Source organism: Mirounga leonina, unplaced genomic scaffold (assembly GCF_011800145.1).
Source record: "Mirounga leonina isolate KUSES-001 unplaced genomic scaffold, KU_Mleo_1.0 Mir_172, whole genome shotgun sequence".
In the NCBI taxonomy this organism is placed as follows: Eukaryota; Metazoa; Chordata; class Mammalia; order Carnivora; family Phocidae; genus Mirounga; species Mirounga leonina.
In genome coordinates, this window is record NW_023270442.1 from 16,111,525 (window position 1) to 16,132,226 (window position 20,702).

A 20,702-nucleotide genomic window follows, 5' to 3' on the forward strand; every position below is an offset into this window, starting at 1 on the left:
TTCAGCTATAAAAAAGCAACACTGGGGGTCCTTGCGCTGATGACTGTAGTGGTGGACAGACAGACCTATATGTGATAAAATTGTATAAATCCCAATATAAACAATAATAAGTACTAGTAAAACTGAGGAAATCTGAATATGATTGGTGGATTGTTGTGATGTCAATATCCTCATTATGATAATTGTACTATAGTGTTGCAAAATATTACCCTAGAGGAAAACGGGGTAAAGTATAAGGAATCTCTGGTTTGTTTTGTGTTGTTTTGTTTTTGTTTTTTTTTTACTACTACATGTGAATCTGCAATTATCTCAATAAAAATTTAGGTCTTTCCCAGATTGTTAGTTTTGTTTTTTTGCAACTGCTTGGAAACCCACTTTGAAATTGCAACATAATTGGAATCTATCTAAAGCATTGCTTGTAACTTTCTATTGTGACAGAAATACTATAGATCTGCACTGTCCAGTACAGTGTCCACTAACACATGTGACTACTGAGTGCTTGAAATATAACTAATGCAACTAAAGACTGAATTTTAAATTGTATTATTTCTATTAAATTTACATTTAAATAACCACTAGTGGCTGTGGCTCCCCTATGAGGACAGTACACAAATGAGATTTGATTTTATAGTCCCCTATTCCTGAAATCGGAGGGGGAGACGAACCATGAGAGACTATGGACTCTGAGAAACAAACTGGGGCTTCTAGAGGGGAGGGGGTGGGGGGATGGGTTAGCCTGGTGATGGGTATTAAAGAGGGCACGTACTGCATGGAGCACTGGGTGTTATGCACAAACAATGAATCATGGATCACTACATCAGAAACTAATGATGTAATGTATGGTGATTAACATAACATAATAAAAAATTAGTCCCCTATTCCTCTGTTGTAAATAGGAAATAAGAGGAAGAAAAATCATTTCCTAACACTGAACTAATTTACGAAATTTCTAAGGATCCATTTCCTCACTTTAAAGTGGGTAAAATAGGGTGCCTGGGTGGCTCAGTTGGTTAAGCGACTGCCTTCGGCTCAGGTGATGATCCTGGAGTCCCTGGATCGAGTCCCGCATCGGGCTCCCTGCTCGGCGGGGAGTCTGCTTCTCCCTCTGACCCTCCCCCCTCTCATGCTTTCTCTATCTCATTCTCTCTCTCAAATAAATAAATAAAATCTTAAAAAAAAAAAAAATAAAGTGGGTAAAATAAGATGGACCCTGACGAGTTATTTTGAGAAAGGACTTCAAAACCCCCCTCCCACCAGTACACCGCAGGACCTGGATAAGTAACCTGATGACCCTGCAAACACCTAAGAAGGTAATCCTGTGACATATCAGTGAATGCTCCCCACTATTATGTAAAAAAACAGCCAAGGATTAGTAGATTTGCTTTCACATACTTAAGAAAACAACACACCCACGATCTCTTGCCATGTTACTCCTAGCTTATTCCACGACTATAGTTCCAAAGACTTCATTCAGTTCAAGAGATTTTTTTAAACACCAGGGGAAGAAAAAAAAAAGTCTAGACAGATACGCTATTTCTTCAAGTGCACACGCAAATAGTTTAATAGTTGGGAGAATACAAGGGAAAACTCGCGGAGAACAAAGAATAAAGGTTCAGTGCAGATATAGTGAGGACATGGCCAATCGGAACAATTACCTCCACTTCAGGGCGGGGCCGCCCTCAGACCAGCCCTGGTCACCAACCCGCGGGTTTTGCGACCGAACTAGTCGCCCCTCCCCTTCTCCACCACCCCTTTGAGGTTCCCGAGAAGCCACGCCCCAAAGGGGGCGAGTCATGCCCGGGCGCCCCTAGCAACCTTTGGCCTCGCGCAGGCGCGCTAAACCCTGCCTTTAAACTCGGAGGCGCCGCGCTGAGCAAACCATACTGGTCGGCGCTCCAGGCCAGTACGTCGGGCGTCCCGCACACAGCCATGTCATCAGCCACCCGAGTGGCGCTGGTGACCGGGGCCAACAAGGGCATCGGCTTCGCCATCGCGCGCGACCTGTGCCGCCAGTTCTCCGGGGACGTGGTGCTCACGGCGCGGGACGAGGCGCGGGGCCGCGCGGCCGTGCAGCAGCTCCAGGCCGAGGGCCTGAGTCCCCGCTTCCACCTGCTGGACATCAACGACCTGCAGAGCATCCGCGCCCTGCGCGACTTCCTGCGCAAGGAGTACGGGGGCCTGGACGTGCTGGTCAACAACGCGGGCATTGCTTTCAAGAGTAAGGGGATGGGAGCTAGAAGGGGAGGTGGACCCCCGGAGCTCCTCCAGCCAGGGTGGGCTCCAGCTGTTGCGGAATCCATGCGGTCCGGCTCCTGACGTGTGGCATCCAAAATGGCTCCTTAGGGCAGGAGGGATGGAGGGACAGGGGTGGGGCTCAGGCAGAGCCCAACAGAAATTGCAGCGCTTATCAGCCAGAGTGACCTTTGTGCTTCCTCCGATTCCTGGGGATTTTTTCCAGGTTGTCAGAGAGTAGTTTCTCTCATTGGATTTTAAGGCAGTTGGGTTATTTTTACTGCATTTTGAAATAAAAAGAAAACTGCACAAATTGGTTAACAAGAAATCCCACGTGTGCACCACCCCTTCACCCAGCCTCCCCCAATGGTGCCATCTTATACCACTACAGCATTATCAAATGAGAAAATTGTCAGTGTCATAAGACTGTAAACTAGAAGCCAGTTTTACACAAAATTCACCAGACTTCACATGCACTTTTTTAACATATATCTTTCTGTGGAATTTTCCCACAAGGCTACTATTAACGCTACTCTCTTTCTCCCTGGGAAGCTGATGATCCCACACCGTTTCATATTCAAGCAGAAGTGACCATGAGAACAAACTTCTTTGGTACCCGAGATGTGTGCACAGAACTGTTGCCTCTAATGAAACCCCAAGGTGAGCCTGGTCAGGGGCCCAAGCTGTGGTGGTTCTGCCATGATCTGGCCCCTTGCCTCTCTGACCTCATCTACAGACCCCTGGACCCTCTCCCTACTCAGCCACACCAGCCTCCTTGCTAGGTCTCCTCCTGGACAGGTGCCCCTCTGCCTCAGGACTCACACACTCGTCCTGCAGTCAGCAGTGCCCTCTGTCCCGCTGGTCCTTCACAACTACCTTGGTCTTATCCTTCAAATCTCTCTTCAGAGAGGCCTTTTACTTGCTCCATGCCACTCACAGGTGCAGGACCCTGAAGATTCCTTCCTGGACCCTTCTCCTTCTCCCTCTCTCCCACGGATTTTATTCAGACCAGTAGACTCCTCACTCTCCAAATTTCTCAGGCCCCCCTAACATCAATCACCTGCCTAGAACATTCCCAGAGCTCCAGACACACATAGTTCTCTTCCTGCCTCTCCTCCTCAGGATGCCCTCCTAGGCCCTGTCTAGCCTGGGTGCAGACCTCTCCCCATGGCCAGCAAGAGGCCTGCGCACTCACATGTGGTCAGAGCTGCCGATGGCCACAGGCCAGTGGTACGTCGCCATGTGGACGGGGCACCTGTATGGCCCCCCCACCCCGGGCTGTAATATTGGATGCCTCTTGTTGCATAACCCACTGTTCATGCCCTTACCCTCATTCCTCCTGCTCACGCCTCCCTCCTCCTCCTTGTTATCTGCATTGACCTTTCAAAGGAACATCAGTTTCAACCTCTGTGCTGGTCCTGATTCACTGCAGTGATACTAGTCAAGTGAGTGCCTTCCTTCTAGTCCACTCCCACTCCTACAGGACAGGGCCGCATCTGTCTAGAAGGAGTGGCTATCTCAACCACTGCACAATACAGCTATGTTCCCTGTCCCTCGAGTTTTCCCAGATGGGGGAAGGCACAATCCACTCCATTATGCCCTTAGGAATTCTGACGTAAAGATTCAAAGCTACAGTTACAGTGTGTCGTGATTACAGATTATCCCTGCTTCCCATTTCCATAGTTGCATCCCTGGTCCTGGGATCACGGTAAGAGTAGGAAGAAAAGGAAGTTGAGATGATGCAGGGAAGGACTGTAAGGTTAAGTCAGCATCCTCCCCCATGCCCTCTCCCCAGAATCCCCAGCGAAGCAGAAGAATCTGTCCAGTGGGGAATGTCCCTTGGCACCCACTCCCCTCATGTTGAGTGTGAATACATGCTCATGAATGTGTCTAAGCCCCAAATACCTTTGTCTCGTGTTTGAGACAACCAAGGATTCAGATGCCTGTTCAGTTCTCTGTGGAACCACTTCTCTGCAGATGAAAATGTGTTGCTTGGCCTGCACAAATGCAACTCCTTAGTCCAGACTGTTGCAGCATCTTCTGTCCTCATCCTGCTATACTGCGTGAACATTGCCATCGTCTTCTGCATTTTCCCAAAGCTTGGTCCAGAAATAGTGTCTTAACTTGTCTGGACCCATTTGGAACTTGCCAAACTACTACCTTCAACCCAACTTACCAGCCTTGTGCAGGGCCTTCTCCTTAGGCAGTCTCTCCCATAACCATCTCCAGTCTTTGTCTCTTTTGCTGAGAAATGGAATAGTGCTTAGCATTTTTTTTTTTTTTTTTTTGCCTCACAGGGTGGAAGAGTCTATGTCAACAATTCCCCAGCTGTAACTCTCCCATTTCCACCCACCTCAGGGACCAGATGGCCACTTCATACAAGCACACCAGGATATCCACTTGCTGATTCCACTCCCATTCCAGTCCTGGAAGGGGTTCTTCTGAGGGGCATTGACATGTCTGACTTTAATCTGCCCCCTAAATTGCCACAGTGACTTCCATAGGGCCATGCCCTGTATGGACGTTCTTCAATCCCCCAGTTTCCGACTGCCTCTCTCCATGACCGTATTCTCAGGCCATGACATACTCCCGAGTTCATAAAAACCCTATCATAGACAAATCACCATGCAGGTCAGGACACTCTACTAATTTGTTTTTATCATCCTCAAACAGAGTGCCAGGCTTCCAAACCAGCCCTCCTTACACCAGTCAGCTCTTTATTGGTCAGTACAGACCTGTTTGTAGACCATCCCCAAGTGACCATAAGATCCTCAGGTGGTCCCAAAGGTGGCCTTAGGGAGAAAGAGGTAATCCACTCTTGAATGCAGTGTCTCCTTACCTTCTCCTTATCGTGTTCTTCTATACAGCGTTTCCATTTTCCTGTGGAACATCTGCTCAGTGCCCTCCCCTTTAGAGCATTTCTCACACATCATCAGAGACATTATGGGTATAACAAGTTTCAAGACCGTGTCATAGTCTTCACTCATACAGGCAGTCTTCATTAACACTTACAGCAAATTAATAAAGTCTCAAGTGGAAACTTTCTCATACAAAATCTTAGCGAAATTGGTATTTATCGTTCTTGTGCCTTTCTACATAACATTTTGTGTTGTATTTTAGGCAGAGTGGTGAATGTGTCTAGCATGGTGAGTCTGAAAGCCCTTAAAAAGTGCAGCCCAGAACTGCAGCAGAAGTTTAGAAGCGAGGCCATCACAGAGGAGGAGCTGGTGGGGCTCATGAACAAGTTTGTGGAAGACACAAAGAAAGGCGTGCACAGGAAGGAGGGCTGGCCTGATACTGCCTATGGAGTGACAAAAATCGGTGTCACGGTCCTGTCCAGAATCCATGCGAGGAACCTGAGTGAGCAGAGGAGAGGTGACAAGATCCTCCTGAACGCCTGCTGCCCTGGGTGGGTGAGAACAGACATGGCGGGACCTAAAGCCCCTAAAAGCCCAGAAGAGGGAGCAGAGACCCCTGTCTACTTGGCCCTTTTGCCCTCTGATGCTGACGGACCTCATGGGGAGTTTGTTATGGAGAAGAAAGTTGAACAATGGTGAGCTTAATTCACAGCTCCATCCATGGATCCCTTTATGATACCCCCTCCTTTCACCAAAAGGACTCTTCCACTGTCAGTCGTATCCCTCTCCATAGCAAGAAAACATATAAACTATCCCTGTTGAGTATTCAATTTGAGGAGGCTACTAATTCAGGGATAAGGGACAGAATAAATGAAATAACCCCAGAGATGAATAAACCTCTATAAATGCCTATTTATGCAGACTCTTTATATGCTGAACCAGCTAAGAAGTCTACTACACCTAATAAGATCAAGAGAAGTTAGAGTTTTGCTCAAGGGTAAGCAAACATACAAAGAGGCAGACAGTAATATGTTTAGCTTTGCAGGCCACACACTCCTGTCACATCTCCTCAGATCTGCTGTTGTAGCATGAAAGAAACCACAGAAAATATACAAACCAATAAGCATGGTTGGATGTGGCATGCAGCCCATTGTACCAGCCTCTAGCATGGCATGGACAACACCATGAAGGGAAGACATCCCCCGGGGTCTCTGAATATCTAACTCATTGGGGAAAAGAAACCATTACCAAGTGTGAAATGGCAGTGGGAACTTAGATACATCCCTGGGCACTCTGAGACATGGAGAAAATTGAGTATGGAATGGGTATGGATGATGAGTCCCCGGGAGTGAGGCCCAAGACACCAGTGTGACGAGAAGATTCTTACTGCCCCGTCCAAGCCTGGCTCCCTGTGGGCCTGACTGACTGTCCACCACATGCCTGGCTTCACAGGAACATGCATGTTGGAAATGTGCCTCTACTACACTGATTATTTTTCACTCTTCACCAGGGGTTTTCAGCCTCACCCAAATGAAAGGTGAGAGACCCTGAAAGCAAAACTTTTAAAAGTTTTTCACTTCAAAGGGCTGAAAACGTCCTCCCTGTTATTTTGCATTTAATTTTTTACTTTGCGTTTCTGAACTGACACATGAGGAATATCAATGTCTAGGACAACACAGTGGATCCTACCGTAAATTTGCAAAAATACTCTGATGTGATCACATAGGTCTTTTCTCCTTGATATTTTAAAACAACCCCTAATTATATAAAATACTTTTTAACTGTGACCTTAACCTAAACCAAAAAATAGGCACTTTAGGCAAACGGGATTATGAAACCATTAAATCAAACATTCCAATCAATACCTTGGCCCACCGTGTCTTCATAAACATCCCCTCCCACTCGGAGACCCTTGGAATCACACTGAGGGAGAGCCCTGCCCACAGCCAAGTCTCATCACAGGACCGAATTCTCTATTTCTCCCCCTTGAGTTTCTCCTAAGAAAGGAAGGGTACCTGTATCCTCAGAACCACTTTTCCTATGCCAGAAATTTCATTGCACCTTGGAAGAACCCAACCATTCCCATTCTGCAGTGGAAGGACATGTTCCCAAGACATTCTCTCTACCCCTTTTTTCCTTTTGAGTTTTTCCCAAAATTATTTTAGGTCAACTTCCGTGAATCTCTAGCCCCCTATAACCACCACCAACTACCTTTCTTTTGGGAAGCATTTGAGTCCAACACGAACCATTGTTTGTCTCAGAGGAGGGACCCTAAGAGGGTAGGGACTCAGTTGGGCTCAGGGTGCAGCTGCTGGAGGGACAGACCTGGTATAGTGTTATTAGGAAAATTGCTAGAACATTTGGCCCCTCCTTCGATGGAGGGACTGAGGCGGGGCCTTGGGCACTAGGAGCCACAGTGCTGAATCTTAGAACACAGTTCTGCTGGCATCTCTGACTGTGTTAGACCTCTGCACCACCAGCCCTCCGTGGGGCCCATAGCACCATCTGCTCGCCACCTAGGGTAGTGCTTGCTCTCCACACAGCCATGTCATCGGCCCCCCGTGTGGCACTGGTGACCGGGGCCAGCAAGGGCATTGGCTTCACCATCGCGCGCGACCTGTGCTGGCAGTTCTCCGGGGACGTGGTGCTCACGGCGCGGGACGAAGTGCGGGGACAGGTGGCGGTGAAAAAGCTCCAGGCCAAGGGCGCCTGGGTGGCTCAGTTGGTTAAGCGACTGCCTTCAGCTCAGGTCATGATCCTGGAGTCCCTGGATCGAGTCCCGCATCAGGCTCCCTGCTCGGCAGGGAGTCTGCTTCTCCCTCTGACCCTCCCAACCCTCCCCCCTCTCATGTGCTCTCTCTCTCAGTCTCTCTCTCTCTCAAATAAATAAATAAAATCTTTAAAAAAAAAAAAAAAGCTCCAGGCCGAGGGCCTGAGTCCCCGCTTCCACCTGCTGGACATCGACGACCTGCAGAGCATCTGCGCCCTGCGCGACTTCCTGCGCAAGGAGTACGGAGGACTGGACGTGCTGGTCAACAACGCGGGCATCGCATTCAAGGGTAAGGACACGGGAACACGTTGGGCTGGAGACCTCCCTTAGGGGACCTTCCAGGGTGGGTGGGGCATGGTCCCTGAAGGCTCCCGGAGGACCCAGAGCTCCTATGGGGTCTAGAAGGGCCTCCCTAGGGAAAGAGGCTGGACTGGAGGCACACAGAAAGAAGAGGCATCGGGGGGTTGCAAGTCTTAAAGCCAGAGCACCTTGGCATTGCCATGGATTAATCTCAGGGACCTGACGGAGAGTTTGGCAAGTTTCATTCGGTTTGGATCAGAGCCATTCGGTGAATGTTTAATCTATTTTGTAATAAACAAAAATTGCAATCAGAGATACACAGAAATCCCACTAGGCACATTTCCCAAGCCTCCTCAAATGATGCCAACTTACCAAGCTACACAGCAGATACATCACGTTGGGAAAATACAGTTCACTAACCCAAACATTAATGAGAGTTCACCAGATTGCACCTCCAAAAAGAATGTTACTGTCACGGGGCGCCTGGGTGGCTCAGTTGGTTGAGCGGTTGCCTTCGGCTCAGGTCGTGATCCCAGGGTCCTGGGATCAAGCCCCGCATCAGGCTCCCTGCTCGGCGGGGAGCCTGCTTCTCCCTCTCCCACTCCCCCCGCTTGTGTTCCCTCTCTCGCTGTGTCTCTCTCTGTCAAATAAATAAATAAAATCTTAAAAAAAAAAAAAAAAAGAATGTTACTGTCACTTCGTGGGATTTTCTCAAATGGCTACTATTTATTAAAATATTCTCCTCCTCCCCTAACAGCTGGTGATCCCAAACCGTTTCATATTCAAGCAGAAGTGACCATGAGAACAAACTTCTTTGGTACCCGAGATGTGTGCACAGAACTGTTGCCTCTAATGAAACCCCAAGGTGAGCCTGGTCAGGGGCCCAAGCTGTGGTGGTTCTGCCATGATCTGGCCCCTTGCCTCTCTGACCTCATCTACAGACCCCTGGACCCTCTCCCTACTCAGCCACACCAGCCTCCTTGCTAGGTCTCCTCCTGGACATGTGCCCCTCTGCCTCAGGACTCACACACTCGTCCTGCAGTCAGCAGTGCCCTCTGTCCCGCTGGTCCTTCACAACTGCCTCGGTCTTATCCTTCAAATCTCTCCTCAGAGAGGCCTTTTACTTGCTCCATGCCACTCACAGGTGCAGGACCCTGAAGATTATTTCCTGGACCCTTTCTTCTCCCTCTCCCTTTCTCCCAGGGATTTTATTCAGACCAGTGGACTCCTCACTCTCCAGACTTCTCAGACCCACCTAACATCGGTCACCTGCCTAGAACATTCCCAGAGCTCCAGACACATATAGGTCTCTTCCCGCCTCTCTTCCTTACAATGCCTTCCCACTCCTCCAGCCCCCAACCCATACACCCATTTAAAACATCTACATTTCCAGGGGCGCCTGGGTGGCTCAGGCGGTTAAGCATCTGCCTTCGGCTCAGGTCATGATCTCAGGGTCCTGGGATCAAGCCCTACATCAGACTCTCTGCTCAGCAAGGAGCCTGCTTCTTCCTCTCCCTCCCACTCCTCCTGCTTGTGTTCTCTCTCTCCCTCTGTCAAATAAATAAATAAAATCTTTAAAAAAAAAAAATAAAACATCTACATTTCCAAAACAATTATCATTTCCCACACATGTCCTGGTCACAGACCCTACCATCCACCAACAAAGAATAATGAGGTCACCATGCCCATCTCCTGATTATAGGGACCAGGTCCTAAGAGTTGTCCTATGGATTTTGTCCCCAGACCTTTCCTCCATCCCAGCTCTAAACAGACACTAGCCTGTCATTTCTGGACCAATGCAACCTTCCTAAGAGACCCTGCTTCTTCTGTCTTTTCCTCTCTAGGCATTCTCTCTACTCTCTGAGCACTCACTTATTCCCAAAAGTCCTTCAGGAGCAAAGCCCAAGACCTGAGCATCACTTGTAGGCATCTCTGTCATCAGACCTGCCAAACCCCAATCCCATCAACTCCCCTTCCCCTTGTCCAATGCTCTGCACTAAACAAACTGCCATAATTCCTTGCTTGTCAACTAGTGTAATACTTAACCCACAAGAACGTGATGCGGGGAACCACCACCCTTTTACTACACTCATTAAGATAAGCTGATACTGGGCGCCTGGGTGGCTCAGTTGGTTAAGCGACTGCCTTCGGCTCAGGTCATGGTCCTGGAGTCCCAGGATCGAGTCCCGCATGGGGCTCCCTGCTCGGCAGGGAGCCTGCTTCTCCCTCTGACCCTCCCCCCTCTCATGTGCTCTCTCTCTCTCATTCTCTCTGTCTCAAATAAATAAATAAAATCTTTAAAAAAAAAAAAAGATAAGTTGATACTTTTAGAAAGATTAAGATGTCTGGCTTGAATTGAGGGCATGCAGGTACAGTGGACTCTCTGTTCTGCCCCCAATTTGTCTTCTGACCTGGAAAGTTCTACTATTTCTTCTAACACTGGCTTCACTGACATCGCAAAGGGTCGCTCTCAATGTCACCGACTCCTTCACTCACCACAACACCTGAGTGGGATGGAGTTCCTTGTGCCACCACCACGCATCCTACAGGTATTCCCTTAGAAGGCAAAACTGGCTTCTGACCGAGTTTTTTTCTCACTTACTGAATAGTGTTGGTGCTTGCTGTGTGTTGACCTTGGACCAGAATGTGGAGTGCGTGCTGTCCTGCATTTGCTAAGGCAAGCTCTAATCAAACAATTCATCTTACCTCAGGGAAACTAGACTTCATGGACATGGAAATGCACATGGAAATGCATGGACTTTCTCAGTGTGAAAGCAGGGTTTTCTTGCCTTTTGAAATAGGAGAGTTCTTCCATTAGTTGGGGGGATGGCAGCCACTGTGCCCTTGTTACCAGGACTTTGTCCTCTTTGGGGAGACTATCTGAGATAAATCCTAGCTAGGAAAGCCAAAAGCAAATACTGTCCCTCCCCTCCCCTACTTCACAACCTAGGATACAAAGAACAACCTTCAATGACTTCACCAGTTCTCTGTGGGTGCAGAACACATTCCAGAGGCCCGCGTTTGCTCTGTTTTTTGGCATGGAGGGACAAAACGAAAAAGAATGTGACCTACAGGACAGAGGCATAGTAGAGTGGTTCTTCTCTTTTAATCCTTTCTTCAAAAAAGAGTTTTACTGAAATAATGGAGCCACAAAAAAGTTAAGCATCTACAACCACCAGATGCCCACCACCTTTTTAACCAGACAGTCAGTATCTAGGCCACGTACATCTCCTCCCACATTCCATGGCTTTTCTTCCCCATTCCCCTAAATTCATATTCCTGAATTTAAAGGATACACTCTCTAAAGTGATAAACTGTTGTTCTTCTATTTTCTCTTTAAATTATACTATGCATTTGGTTTGAAAAAGATATTAAAAAATAGATACTCCTTTAAATATAAAAACTGTAAACAATTACTCACACGTGCCAATATAAGTTCATTGCTATAAATACTAACTATATTTTCAAAAAAGAGGTAGTGAGAACCATGTCAGTGCTTCACACTTTTAGCAGCTTATTGAGACACAATTCACGTCTCGTACACTTCACCCATCTCAGATATCCAACTCAGTGGATTTTAGGAAATGGGCCGAGTTGTGGAACCATCACTGCTTCAAGATTAGCACACTGTCATCAGCTCAGGGAGATCCCGCGCCCTTAGCTATCAGCCCTCCGTTCCCCCATCCCCCCCTGCCCCAAGCACCCACCAATCTACACTCCCCCCTTCATTTCCTCTTCTGGACATCCCATGTATGGAGGAGCATATAATGAGTGGTCTTTTGTGACTGGCTTTTTAATTTTGAATAACGCTTTCCGGGTTCATCCATGTTGTAGCACCGACATCATTTCTTTTAATAGCATCCATTTAACAGATCCGTTTTCCACGGCTCCTTTCCGTGACCATATTGCCAGGACATTAGTCAGTCCTTCTGAGCCAATAAAAACGCCACCAAGGAGAAAACCCGCATGCAGTTCAGCCCACTGAGGTGACTTGTTTTTACCTACCTAGAGCACAGTGGCAGTCTACCAAACCTGATGCAGTCTGTTCACCTTCAAAAGGCCCTCAGTTAAGCGATCAGCTCTTTGTTGTTCAGTAGACACCTATTCATAGAGCACTGCCCAAGTAACCACAAGATCTTCAGATGGTCCCAAAGGGACCAATGAGGAAAAGTGGCTCTCTACTCATGACTACACTGAATGTCTCCTATCACTCTGTTTAGCATGTTCCCGTAAAAAGCACGTTCTTTTCTTTATGGGGCATCTGGGCACTGCTCAGTCCCATTAGATCATTTCTCTGACATCCTCTGAGACATGATGAGTAAAACAAGGTTCAAGACTGTATCATGTCCTTCATTTGCAGAGGCAGTCTTCATTGCCACTCATAGCAGACTGGTCATTGTCTCCCAAATGGGAAAAATACCAGCGATTTTGGTATGCATCGTCCTCAGGCATGCCATTCTACGTGACTCTCTATGTTGTATTTTAGGCAGAGCGGTGAATGTGTCTAGCATAATAAGCCTCGTAGCCCTTAAAAAGTGCAGCCCAGAACTGCAGCAGAAGTTTAGAAGCGAGGCCATCACAGAGGAGGAGCTGGTGGGGCTCATGAACAAGTTCGTGGAAGACACAAAGAAAGGCGTGCACAGGAAGGAGGGCTGGCCTGATACTGCCTATGGAGTGACAAAAATCGGTGTCACGGTCCTGTCCAGAATCCATGTGAGGAACCTGAGTGAGCAGAGGAGAGGTGACAAGATCCTCCTGAACGCCTGCTGCCCTGGGTGGGTGAGAACAGACATGGCGGGACCTAAAGCCCCTAAAAGCCCAGAAGAGGGAGCAGAGACCCCTGTCTACTTGGCCCTTTTGCCCTCTGATGCTGAGGAGCCCCATGGGGAGTTTGTTATGGAGAAGAAAGTTGAACAATGGGGACCGCTCTATCAGTTACCTTCATGGCTCCCATCTCAAATCCCACCATGATTGACCAAAAAAACTGTTACACTGTCAACAATATCCTTATCAAAAACACAGAAACAAAAGAATCACTATCCTTACTGAGTATTCACATTGAAATGGCTACTAATTCTGTGAAGTTTCTTGTGATTTCTTCTGTGTTATAAGAGGAGAAAAAGTGGAATTGATGAAAATAATGAGTGGACATCACAGAAGAAATAAACAATTCTAACTAAATGTCCATGTGTACAGATGGTTTTATGGCAACCAGCCCCCAAATCACCATTTAGTACACTAAGTACTAACAGCAAACGCTAAGGTAGATCAACAAAAGGGACAGTTGAACTCAGGGCTTGGTAAACATTAGTGAAAGAGGCAAATAGTATTTTTGCCTTTGCAAGGCCAATGGTCTCTGTAGGACCTACTCAAATCTGCTGTTGTAGCTTGAAAGTCACCACAGACGATATATTAACCCATGAATGGGGCTGGTTTTCCCCGGCAAGCATACTTTACCAGCCTCTAGTATGACATGGGCAGCCCATGAAGGCTAGACACCCTCTGTGGTGTGAGTGTGAAATGGGAGCAGGTGCTTAGGATACATCCATAAGACAGGCTGAGACAAGGGGAAAAGTGAATGTGGATTGGTATCAATGGATATGAAAGAATGATGGTCAAATCTCCTCAAGGTGAACGTGGTATTGAAGTAGGGATAAAGGGTCACCCAGTTTGTAACATTAACACGGTTCAGAAAAATATCAACAGAAGGCGAACACAAAACGATAGTAAAATACTCGTCATTGTTGAGGCTAGTTTGGTGAATACATGGGTGTCCACAATACTATTCTTCCCACTGTCCTTTCTGAAAGCTCTCAACACAAACATCTAGAAACTAAAAGGTCCTGGCTCTGCCACCTTACTGGGTGACCTTGAGCAAAATCCTGCATGTTGCTGTATGTCAGTCTCCACAAGTGTACCATGGAGGAAACGACATAGGATTGCTGTGAAGAGTACGTGAACTGGTCAGGTGGACAAGCTAAAAACAATGGCTGCGCAAAGTGTCCTCCATCGTACTCTGAAAAACAAACTGAGGGTTCTAGAGGGGAGGGGGGTGGGAGGATGGGTTGGCCTGGTGATGGGTATTGAGGAGGGCACATTCTGCATGGAGCACTGGGTGTTATGCACAAACAATGAATGAATCATGGAACACTACATCTAAAACTAATGATGCAATGTATGGGGATAATATAAGAATAAAAAAATTTTTTTAAAAAAGTGTCCTCCATCGTGAGTCCCTGTAGTGGGGCCTGACACGTCCATGGCCCTGAGGGGAAGTTCTTACTGCCCTGCACCAAGCCTGGCTCCCCGTGGGCTCAGTGAATGCCCACCACCTCCCTCCCCTCACAGAAGCATCCATGTGGTACAGACTCCTCTCCTCTCATGATTATTTCTCACTCTTCACCAGGGGTTTTCAGGCTAAAAGAAATGAAAACTGAAGGCCCATGCAAGCAAGGGGAAGTTTTTTATTTTGCATGTGAGGTTTCCTTTGGGGTACCTGGCTGGCTCAAATGGTTGAGCATGGGACTCCTCATCTCAGGGTTGTAAGTTTAAACCCCAAGTGGAGTGCAGTGATTACTGAAAAATAAACTCTTTTAAAAAATAAACTAAAAGAAAAAATAAATATCCGGTTTCCTTTAAATTTTCCCTTCAAGAAGGCTGTTAATTTCCTTCCTGTTAGCTTGTATTTCTAAACTGACCCATGAGGAAAATCAATGTCTAGGTCAAGACAATAGACTCTCTACTGCTGGGGCGCCTGGGTGGCCCAGTCGTTAAGCATCTGCCTTCGGCTCGGGTCATGATCCCGGGGTCCTGGGATCGAGCCCCGCATCGAGCCCCGCATCGAGCCCCGCATCGAGCCCCGCATCGAGCCCCGCATCGGGCTCCCTGCTCAGCAGGGAGTCTGCTTCTCCCTCTGACCCTCCCCCCTCTCATGCTCTATCTCATTCTCTCTGTCTCAAATAAATAAATAAAATCTTAAAAAAAAATTAAAAAAATAAAAATAAAAATAAGAGGCTTGCATGGGAGAACAACATCAACATCCCATAGAACAGGGTAGAGTAGCATTTCTTGAGCACCTACTATGTGTTTCACCTTTGTCTTTTGCTTCAATTTGGGATCCTAATAGAGCTCTTCAGCTTTTTTAAAATTTTATTTTCTGATTGGAAATAGGGAGAAAACACATTTGAGAAAACATCCTTTTAATGTGTGTGGTGCTAGCTTGGGTTTCATAAAAAATGAGTTTACTAATTCCTGCTAATCGTATCATAACCCTTAAGGTATTCACTGAGAGATCAGTTAACAAGAGTCATAGATTTCTGGTATATCTTAACTTTATTTGGTATGCATCTTGGATTTGTGGAATTGGCCCTATTTGGGGAAATCAGTGTGATTCTAGAATAAGGTATTTCACAAAAAGCTAAATGCAAGATACACTTCTTTCTTACCTGGAACAAGTATTGGAGGCATCCAAAGACTAGTAAACTGGCACACAATTAGAAAGTTGTTGGGGAAACTCACTAACCAGGGAGGTGGATGTTAATATTAATAGCTAAGCTATCCAGTGCTTACTAGGTGTGCCTTTTGAGAGATGTTTATGCATTTTAGAGATATTCTTGTATAGTCCTCATAATAATTCTATGAGCTGGTATTATTATAACCCCGTTTCACAGGGGAGGAAACAGGCTTCAAACATAATGGGACTATAAATAAATCAGTGAAATTGAATGCAACTAGTCTGTGTGCTGAAGCCTTATCATCATTCATCCCCCAAGATGAACACACAGGCGAGGTGAAACCCTGTGTGGGACCAGGACAGACCAGGAAGAGTGAGCGAGCGACATCTAGTGATCATCCTAGTGGTGAGAAGCAGTTGGATTTTTTTTGTTTCTTTTCTTTTCTTTCTTTTTTAAGTAAACTCACCACCCAACCGGGGCTTGAACTCATAACCCTGAGATCAAGAGTTGCATGCTCTACCGACTGAACCAGTCAAGTGCCCCTGGGTTTTTTCTTTAAGCAGTATTTAAGATATGTACACAGACAAACAATACAATACTGATGAACCACCACGCAGTTTAAGACTTTTAAATTTTTTCTTCACTTATTTTAAATAAATATATGCACACCGATAAAAAAATCAAAATGAATGAAAGATATATTGTAAAGTCAGCCTCGTATCCCCCAGGTACCCAGTTCTCCCCAGAAGCTAGTACTGTTACCAATTTCTTGTGTGCCCTTCCGGAGATAGTCTGTTTAAATAAATATTTCTTATACACAAAGGTGCATACTACAGGGAAAATAATGCCTTCTCCCCAAGAGGTCCACATCCTAATCCTTAAAACCTGTGAAAAGATTCCTTTACAGGGCCAAAGGGATTTTGCAGGTGTCATTCAGGTTAAAGATTTTGAGATGGGGAGAGTATCCTGGATTATCCAGGTGGGCCTAATGTCATCATATACTAATCCTTAAAACTGAGAATTTTTCTAGGTTGTGGACAGATAACTATGGAAGAATGGTCAGGCATGCCACATTGCTAGCTTTGAAGAGGTAGGAAGCCAAGGGATACAGGCAGCCCCTAGAAGCTGGAAAAGGCAAACAAAACAAAATAAAATAAAAACAATTAGGGGCGCCTGGGTGGCTCAGTCAGTTAAGCATCTGCCTTCGGCTCCGGTCATGATCTCTGAGTCCCGGGATTGATCAACGGATGGAGCCCTGAGTTGGGCTCCCCGCTCAGCAGGGAGATTGCTTCCCCCTCCACCTCTGCTCCCCCTACTCCCACTCAAGTGCTCTCACGTGCACCCTCTCTCAAATAAATAAATAAATAAATTCAACTAGCCAACACATAGTAAGTACATCATTAATTTTTTTTAAAAGATTTTATTTATTCATTTGAGACAGAGAGAATGAGAGAGAGAGAGCACATGAGAGGGAGGAGGGTCAGAGGGAGAAGCAGACTCCCCGCCGAGCAGGGAGCCCGATGCGGGACTCGATCCCGGGACTCCAGGATCATGACCTGAGCCGAAGGCAGTCGCCCAACCAACAGCCACCCAGGCGCCCAAGTACATCATTAATTTTTGATGTAGTGTTCAATGATTGATCAGTTGTGACTAACACCCACTGCTCATCACATCATGTGCCCTCCTTAATGGAATTTAAATTAATAAATAAATAATTCTCCCCTAGAACCTCCAGAAGGGAATGCAGCAGCTAACGCCTTAATTTTAGCCCAGTTAAGACCTGTGTCAGACTTCCCACCCAGGGAATTGTAAAATAATACATTTGTGTTAAGCCACGGCATTTGTGATACTTTGTTGCAGCAGCAACAAAGATCTAGGTACACACGACATGGTCCCACGCTTTTCTCATTTAGGATACTTTGAAGCCAGTCCCATTTCACTACACTTAGAGCTGCCTTATTCTTTTTAATGGATATTTTACCCATTCTGTCAAGGATGGTCATGAGGCTGTTTGAGTCACATATAAATGAGTTCTAAATAAGACTGTGATGTCGTAATTCCCAATTTTTCTCATCTGATAGCAACACAGATATGTTGCTGTTTACATAACACGTAGAAGTGAGTTGGAGGCACGGAGGCCATTTACAGAGCCTTGATAGAAAAGACTGCAGTATTTTCTTTATATTCTTTTTTTTTTAATATTTTTATTTATTTATTTGAGAGAGAGAGAGCATGAGAGGAGGGAGGGTCAGAGGGAGGAGCAGATTCCCTGCCGAGCAGGGAGCCTGATGTGGGGCTCGATCCCAGGACCCTGGGATTATGGCCTGAGCTGAAGGCAGACTCTTAACGACTGAGCCACCCAGGTATCCCAGCCATTTTTTTTTTTAATTGAAGTACAGTTGACACCCAATATTACATTAGTTTCAGGTGTATACCGTGGTGATTCAACACTACTTTGCTGTGCTCACCACAGTGTAACACACATTATTACAACACCATTGGCCATATTCCCTATGCTGTGCCTTTTATCTCCATGACGAATTCATTCCACTACTGGAAGCCTGTATCTCCTGCCCCCCTTCACCCATTTTGCCCATCCCCCACACCCCTTGCCTCTGGCAACCCCCAGTTTATTTCTGTATCTGTGGGTCTTTTTCTGCTTTTTTTTTTTTTTTTAGATTTTATTTATTTATTTGAGACAGAGAGAATGAGAGAGACAGAGAGCACATGAGGGGGGGAGGGTCAGAGGGAGAAGCAGGCTCCCTGCCGAGGTGGGAGCCCCATGTGGGACTCGATCCCGGGACTCCAGGATCATGACCTGAGCCGAAGGCAGTTGCTTAACCGACTGAGCCACCCAGGCGTCCCCAGTATTTTCTTTATATTACATAATTACAAGAATATAAAATACTAAGGAAGATATTAAATATTGAACGTGTATAAAACTTCTCAAGTCTTTTCAATTTTTAAGTGAGAAAGTTGATTTTTTTCAATTTATTTATTAAAAATAGGGTTTATTTATTAAAAATAAACAGGCTGTGCGCATGAAAGAATTGATTCCCATTACCCACAGTAGTTAGTGACACTCTGTAGAGTTCCTGCAAACACTGCATTAGTAACTACTGAACTATTTCTTAGGGTCAGGTTCCTGCAAGCCTCTGATAGAACGTTTTCAACCGAAAGGCCATTTGGGTTATACAGATTCATTTGCCAACATCCTTGTAAAACGAGCCAGTTTCATTAACACTGAAAACCTGCTCTTCCACGCACAACACTTTTATTTGGAGACACGCGAGCCAGCCAAGAAGGGCATAACGATTCTCCTGATGCTGGGTATCATGGCTGTAAATTTCTTTGGCTTTCAGCCTCCCAACAATGCTCTCCACTGCAATTTTTAATTGTTTTTTAAAGAATAGTCATCTCATAAATCCACACATTCAGCCCCATTTCTGTCTCCTTTGCTCCATCTCACGCTGTAGGTGTTACTGTAGTACTTTCCAGAACAGCCTCCTGCACAGGTCTGCACATTTCTTACTCCTTTCTCTGGACGGAACGTACTGTTCGTTCATTAACATTAAACTCACCACCACAGCACCAAAACACGAAGGGCGGCAGAATATGCCACCCCGACACTGATTACTTTGAACTGAAGACACTGGAAAACAGCAGGTGCAGGAGAGACGCTCTGATCTCCCTCACCTGCCTGAAGACAGCTCCTCCAAAGGACCTCGGGGTCGTCATCAATCCCCTCCCGGGAGTGTCTTCAGCAGGGAAGACGGACTCTCATCACAGGAGACGAGACTTGAAGTCGGCTCCACACCCAGACACACTCTGTCCAGAACTGTCGACCTCCCATCTAGTCTTCTGAGGCCCCTTTAGCTTTCCTAAAAACCGTCTGCTGTGCCCCAGGAGACCTACATCCCCTCCCCTTCCCCTATGAAGATGGCATTTAATCCTGAGTCCTAAGCCACCTCGAGGAGTTACTCATAGTTCCCTATATCTCCCACCTGTACACGAGGTAGATGTGTTAATAAACTTCTGTTTGACTCAGCCATTTGCGACAACGTGGATGGACCTACAGGGTATTGTGCTAAGTGAAGTAAGTCCAACAGAGAAAGACAAATATATGATTTCACTTACATGTGGATCTAAAAAACAAAACAAATGAAGAAACAAACAAAGAGCCATAAATGCAGAGAACACACTGCTCGCTGCGGGGCGGGGGCGGGGGGGTGGGCAAAATGGGCGAAGGCGAGTGGGAGGCACAGGTTTCCAGTTTCAGAATGAATAAGTCATGGGGATAAAAGGCAGAGCACAGGGGATGCAGTCAGTGGCATTGTGATCGCGTCGTATGGTGACAGATGGCAGCTACACTTGCGGGGAGCACAGCACAGCTCCAGACTTGTTGTACCTGAAACTAATGGAACATTATGTGTCAACCAGACTTCAACAGAAACAAAGCAAAGCAAATTACATGGTAATAAACAAACAAACAAAACAGTTTGTTTTTTCTCATGTTAATCTTTTATTACAGGGGTCTCAGCTAAGAACCCAGAAGGGTAGAGGGACAATTATTTTTCCTTCCCTACAAACTCGTGCCTGAAGGAAGCTTATTTAACATGTGGATTTTCTCCATAAGGCACATCCCAGCCTTCCTGGGCTTAGGACTCTAGATAGCACCGTGGCTCTAATCCCCGGGCCATTTCCAACAGCAGAATCACCAACGAAAAGCACAGATATGTGGGAAAAAAAAAAAAAGGTCAATAAATAAACCAAAAAAAGGACACTTGTATACAGTATGAGAGAAGAAACAAGAAGGCAGAGTGTCACTTTATTTTACCTCAGCTGGAAACCTACACTTTGGACCACCCAAATATTTTGCCATTCTGTTCATATCTGCAATGACTGTGAGAGCCCTGGGAGCAACGATTGGGGGGTTACAAACGAATCTTAGTGAGTGGACAAACTGACAAACATGGGTTCATGAATAATGAGGACCAAGTGTGTATGCAATCCCTGACCAAGATGACTTTCTAAAGATGATCTCTTCCCATTTTTTTAGGGTTACCACTGATGGACAGCTTCATTTGC

At 46.2% G+C, this 20,702-nt stretch overlaps 2 protein-coding genes across 3 annotated transcripts; both read left to right on the plus strand.

Moving 5' to 3' along the window:
* The first annotated feature begins 1,550 nt into the window (after positions 1-1,550).
* On the plus strand, positions 1,551-13,341 carry LOC118018856 (carbonyl reductase [NADPH] 1). 2 transcript variants are annotated; one of them, XM_035017659.1, is made up of 4 exons: positions 1,551-2,218; positions 2,785-2,892; positions 5,353-5,459; positions 12,754-13,341. In XM_035017659.1, the coding sequence occupies exons 1-4, from the start codon at positions 1,930-1,932 to the stop codon at positions 13,129-13,131; spliced, it is 882 nt and encodes a 293-aa protein (XP_034873550.1). In that variant the 5' UTR covers positions 1,551-1,929; the 3' UTR covers positions 13,132-13,341. The 2 variants fall into 2 exon arrangements, with proteins under 2 accessions (XP_034873550.1, XP_034873551.1); XM_035017660.1 differs by lacking the exon at positions 12,754-13,341 and having other exon boundaries at positions 1,553-2,218; positions 5,353-6,952.
* LOC118018857 (carbonyl reductase [NADPH] 1-like) lies at positions 7,348-11,487 on the plus strand. Its single transcript, XM_035017661.1, has 4 exons — positions 7,348-7,788; positions 8,014-8,149; positions 8,918-9,025; positions 10,770-11,487. The coding sequence occupies exons 1-4, from the start codon at positions 7,636-7,638 to the stop codon at positions 10,790-10,792; spliced, it is 420 nt and encodes a 139-aa protein (XP_034873552.1). The 5' UTR covers positions 7,348-7,635; the 3' UTR covers positions 10,793-11,487.
* Positions 13,342-20,702: the final 7,361 nt, after the last annotated feature.

What these genes read in the sequence shown, in the direction of transcription:
- LOC118018857 (XM_035017661.1), top strand. Translation starts at nt 7,636, where the DNA reads ATGTCATCGGCCCCCCGTGTGGCACTGGTGACCGGGGCCAGCAAGGGC. An exon ending in CGCGGGCATCGCATTCAAGG is followed by an intron (nt 8,150 to 8,917) that starts GTAAGGACACGG and finishes CTCCCCTAACAG; the next exon opens with CTGGTGATCCCAAACCGTTT. An exon ending in GCCTCTAATGAAACCCCAAG is followed by an intron (nt 9,026 to 10,769) that starts GTGAGCCTGGTC and finishes CTTACTGAATAG; the next exon opens with TGTTGGTGCTTGCTGTGTGT.
- LOC118018856 (XM_035017659.1), top strand. Translation starts at nt 1,930, where the DNA reads ATGTCATCAGCCACCCGAGTGGCGCTGGTGACCGGGGCCAACAAGGGC. An exon ending in CGCGGGCATTGCTTTCAAGA is followed by an intron (nt 2,219 to 2,784) that starts GTAAGGGGATGG and finishes CTCCCTGGGAAG; the next exon opens with CTGATGATCCCACACCGTTT. An exon ending in GCCTCTAATGAAACCCCAAG is followed by an intron (nt 2,893 to 5,352) that starts GTGAGCCTGGTC and finishes GTTGTATTTTAG; the next exon opens with GCAGAGTGGTGAATGTGTCT.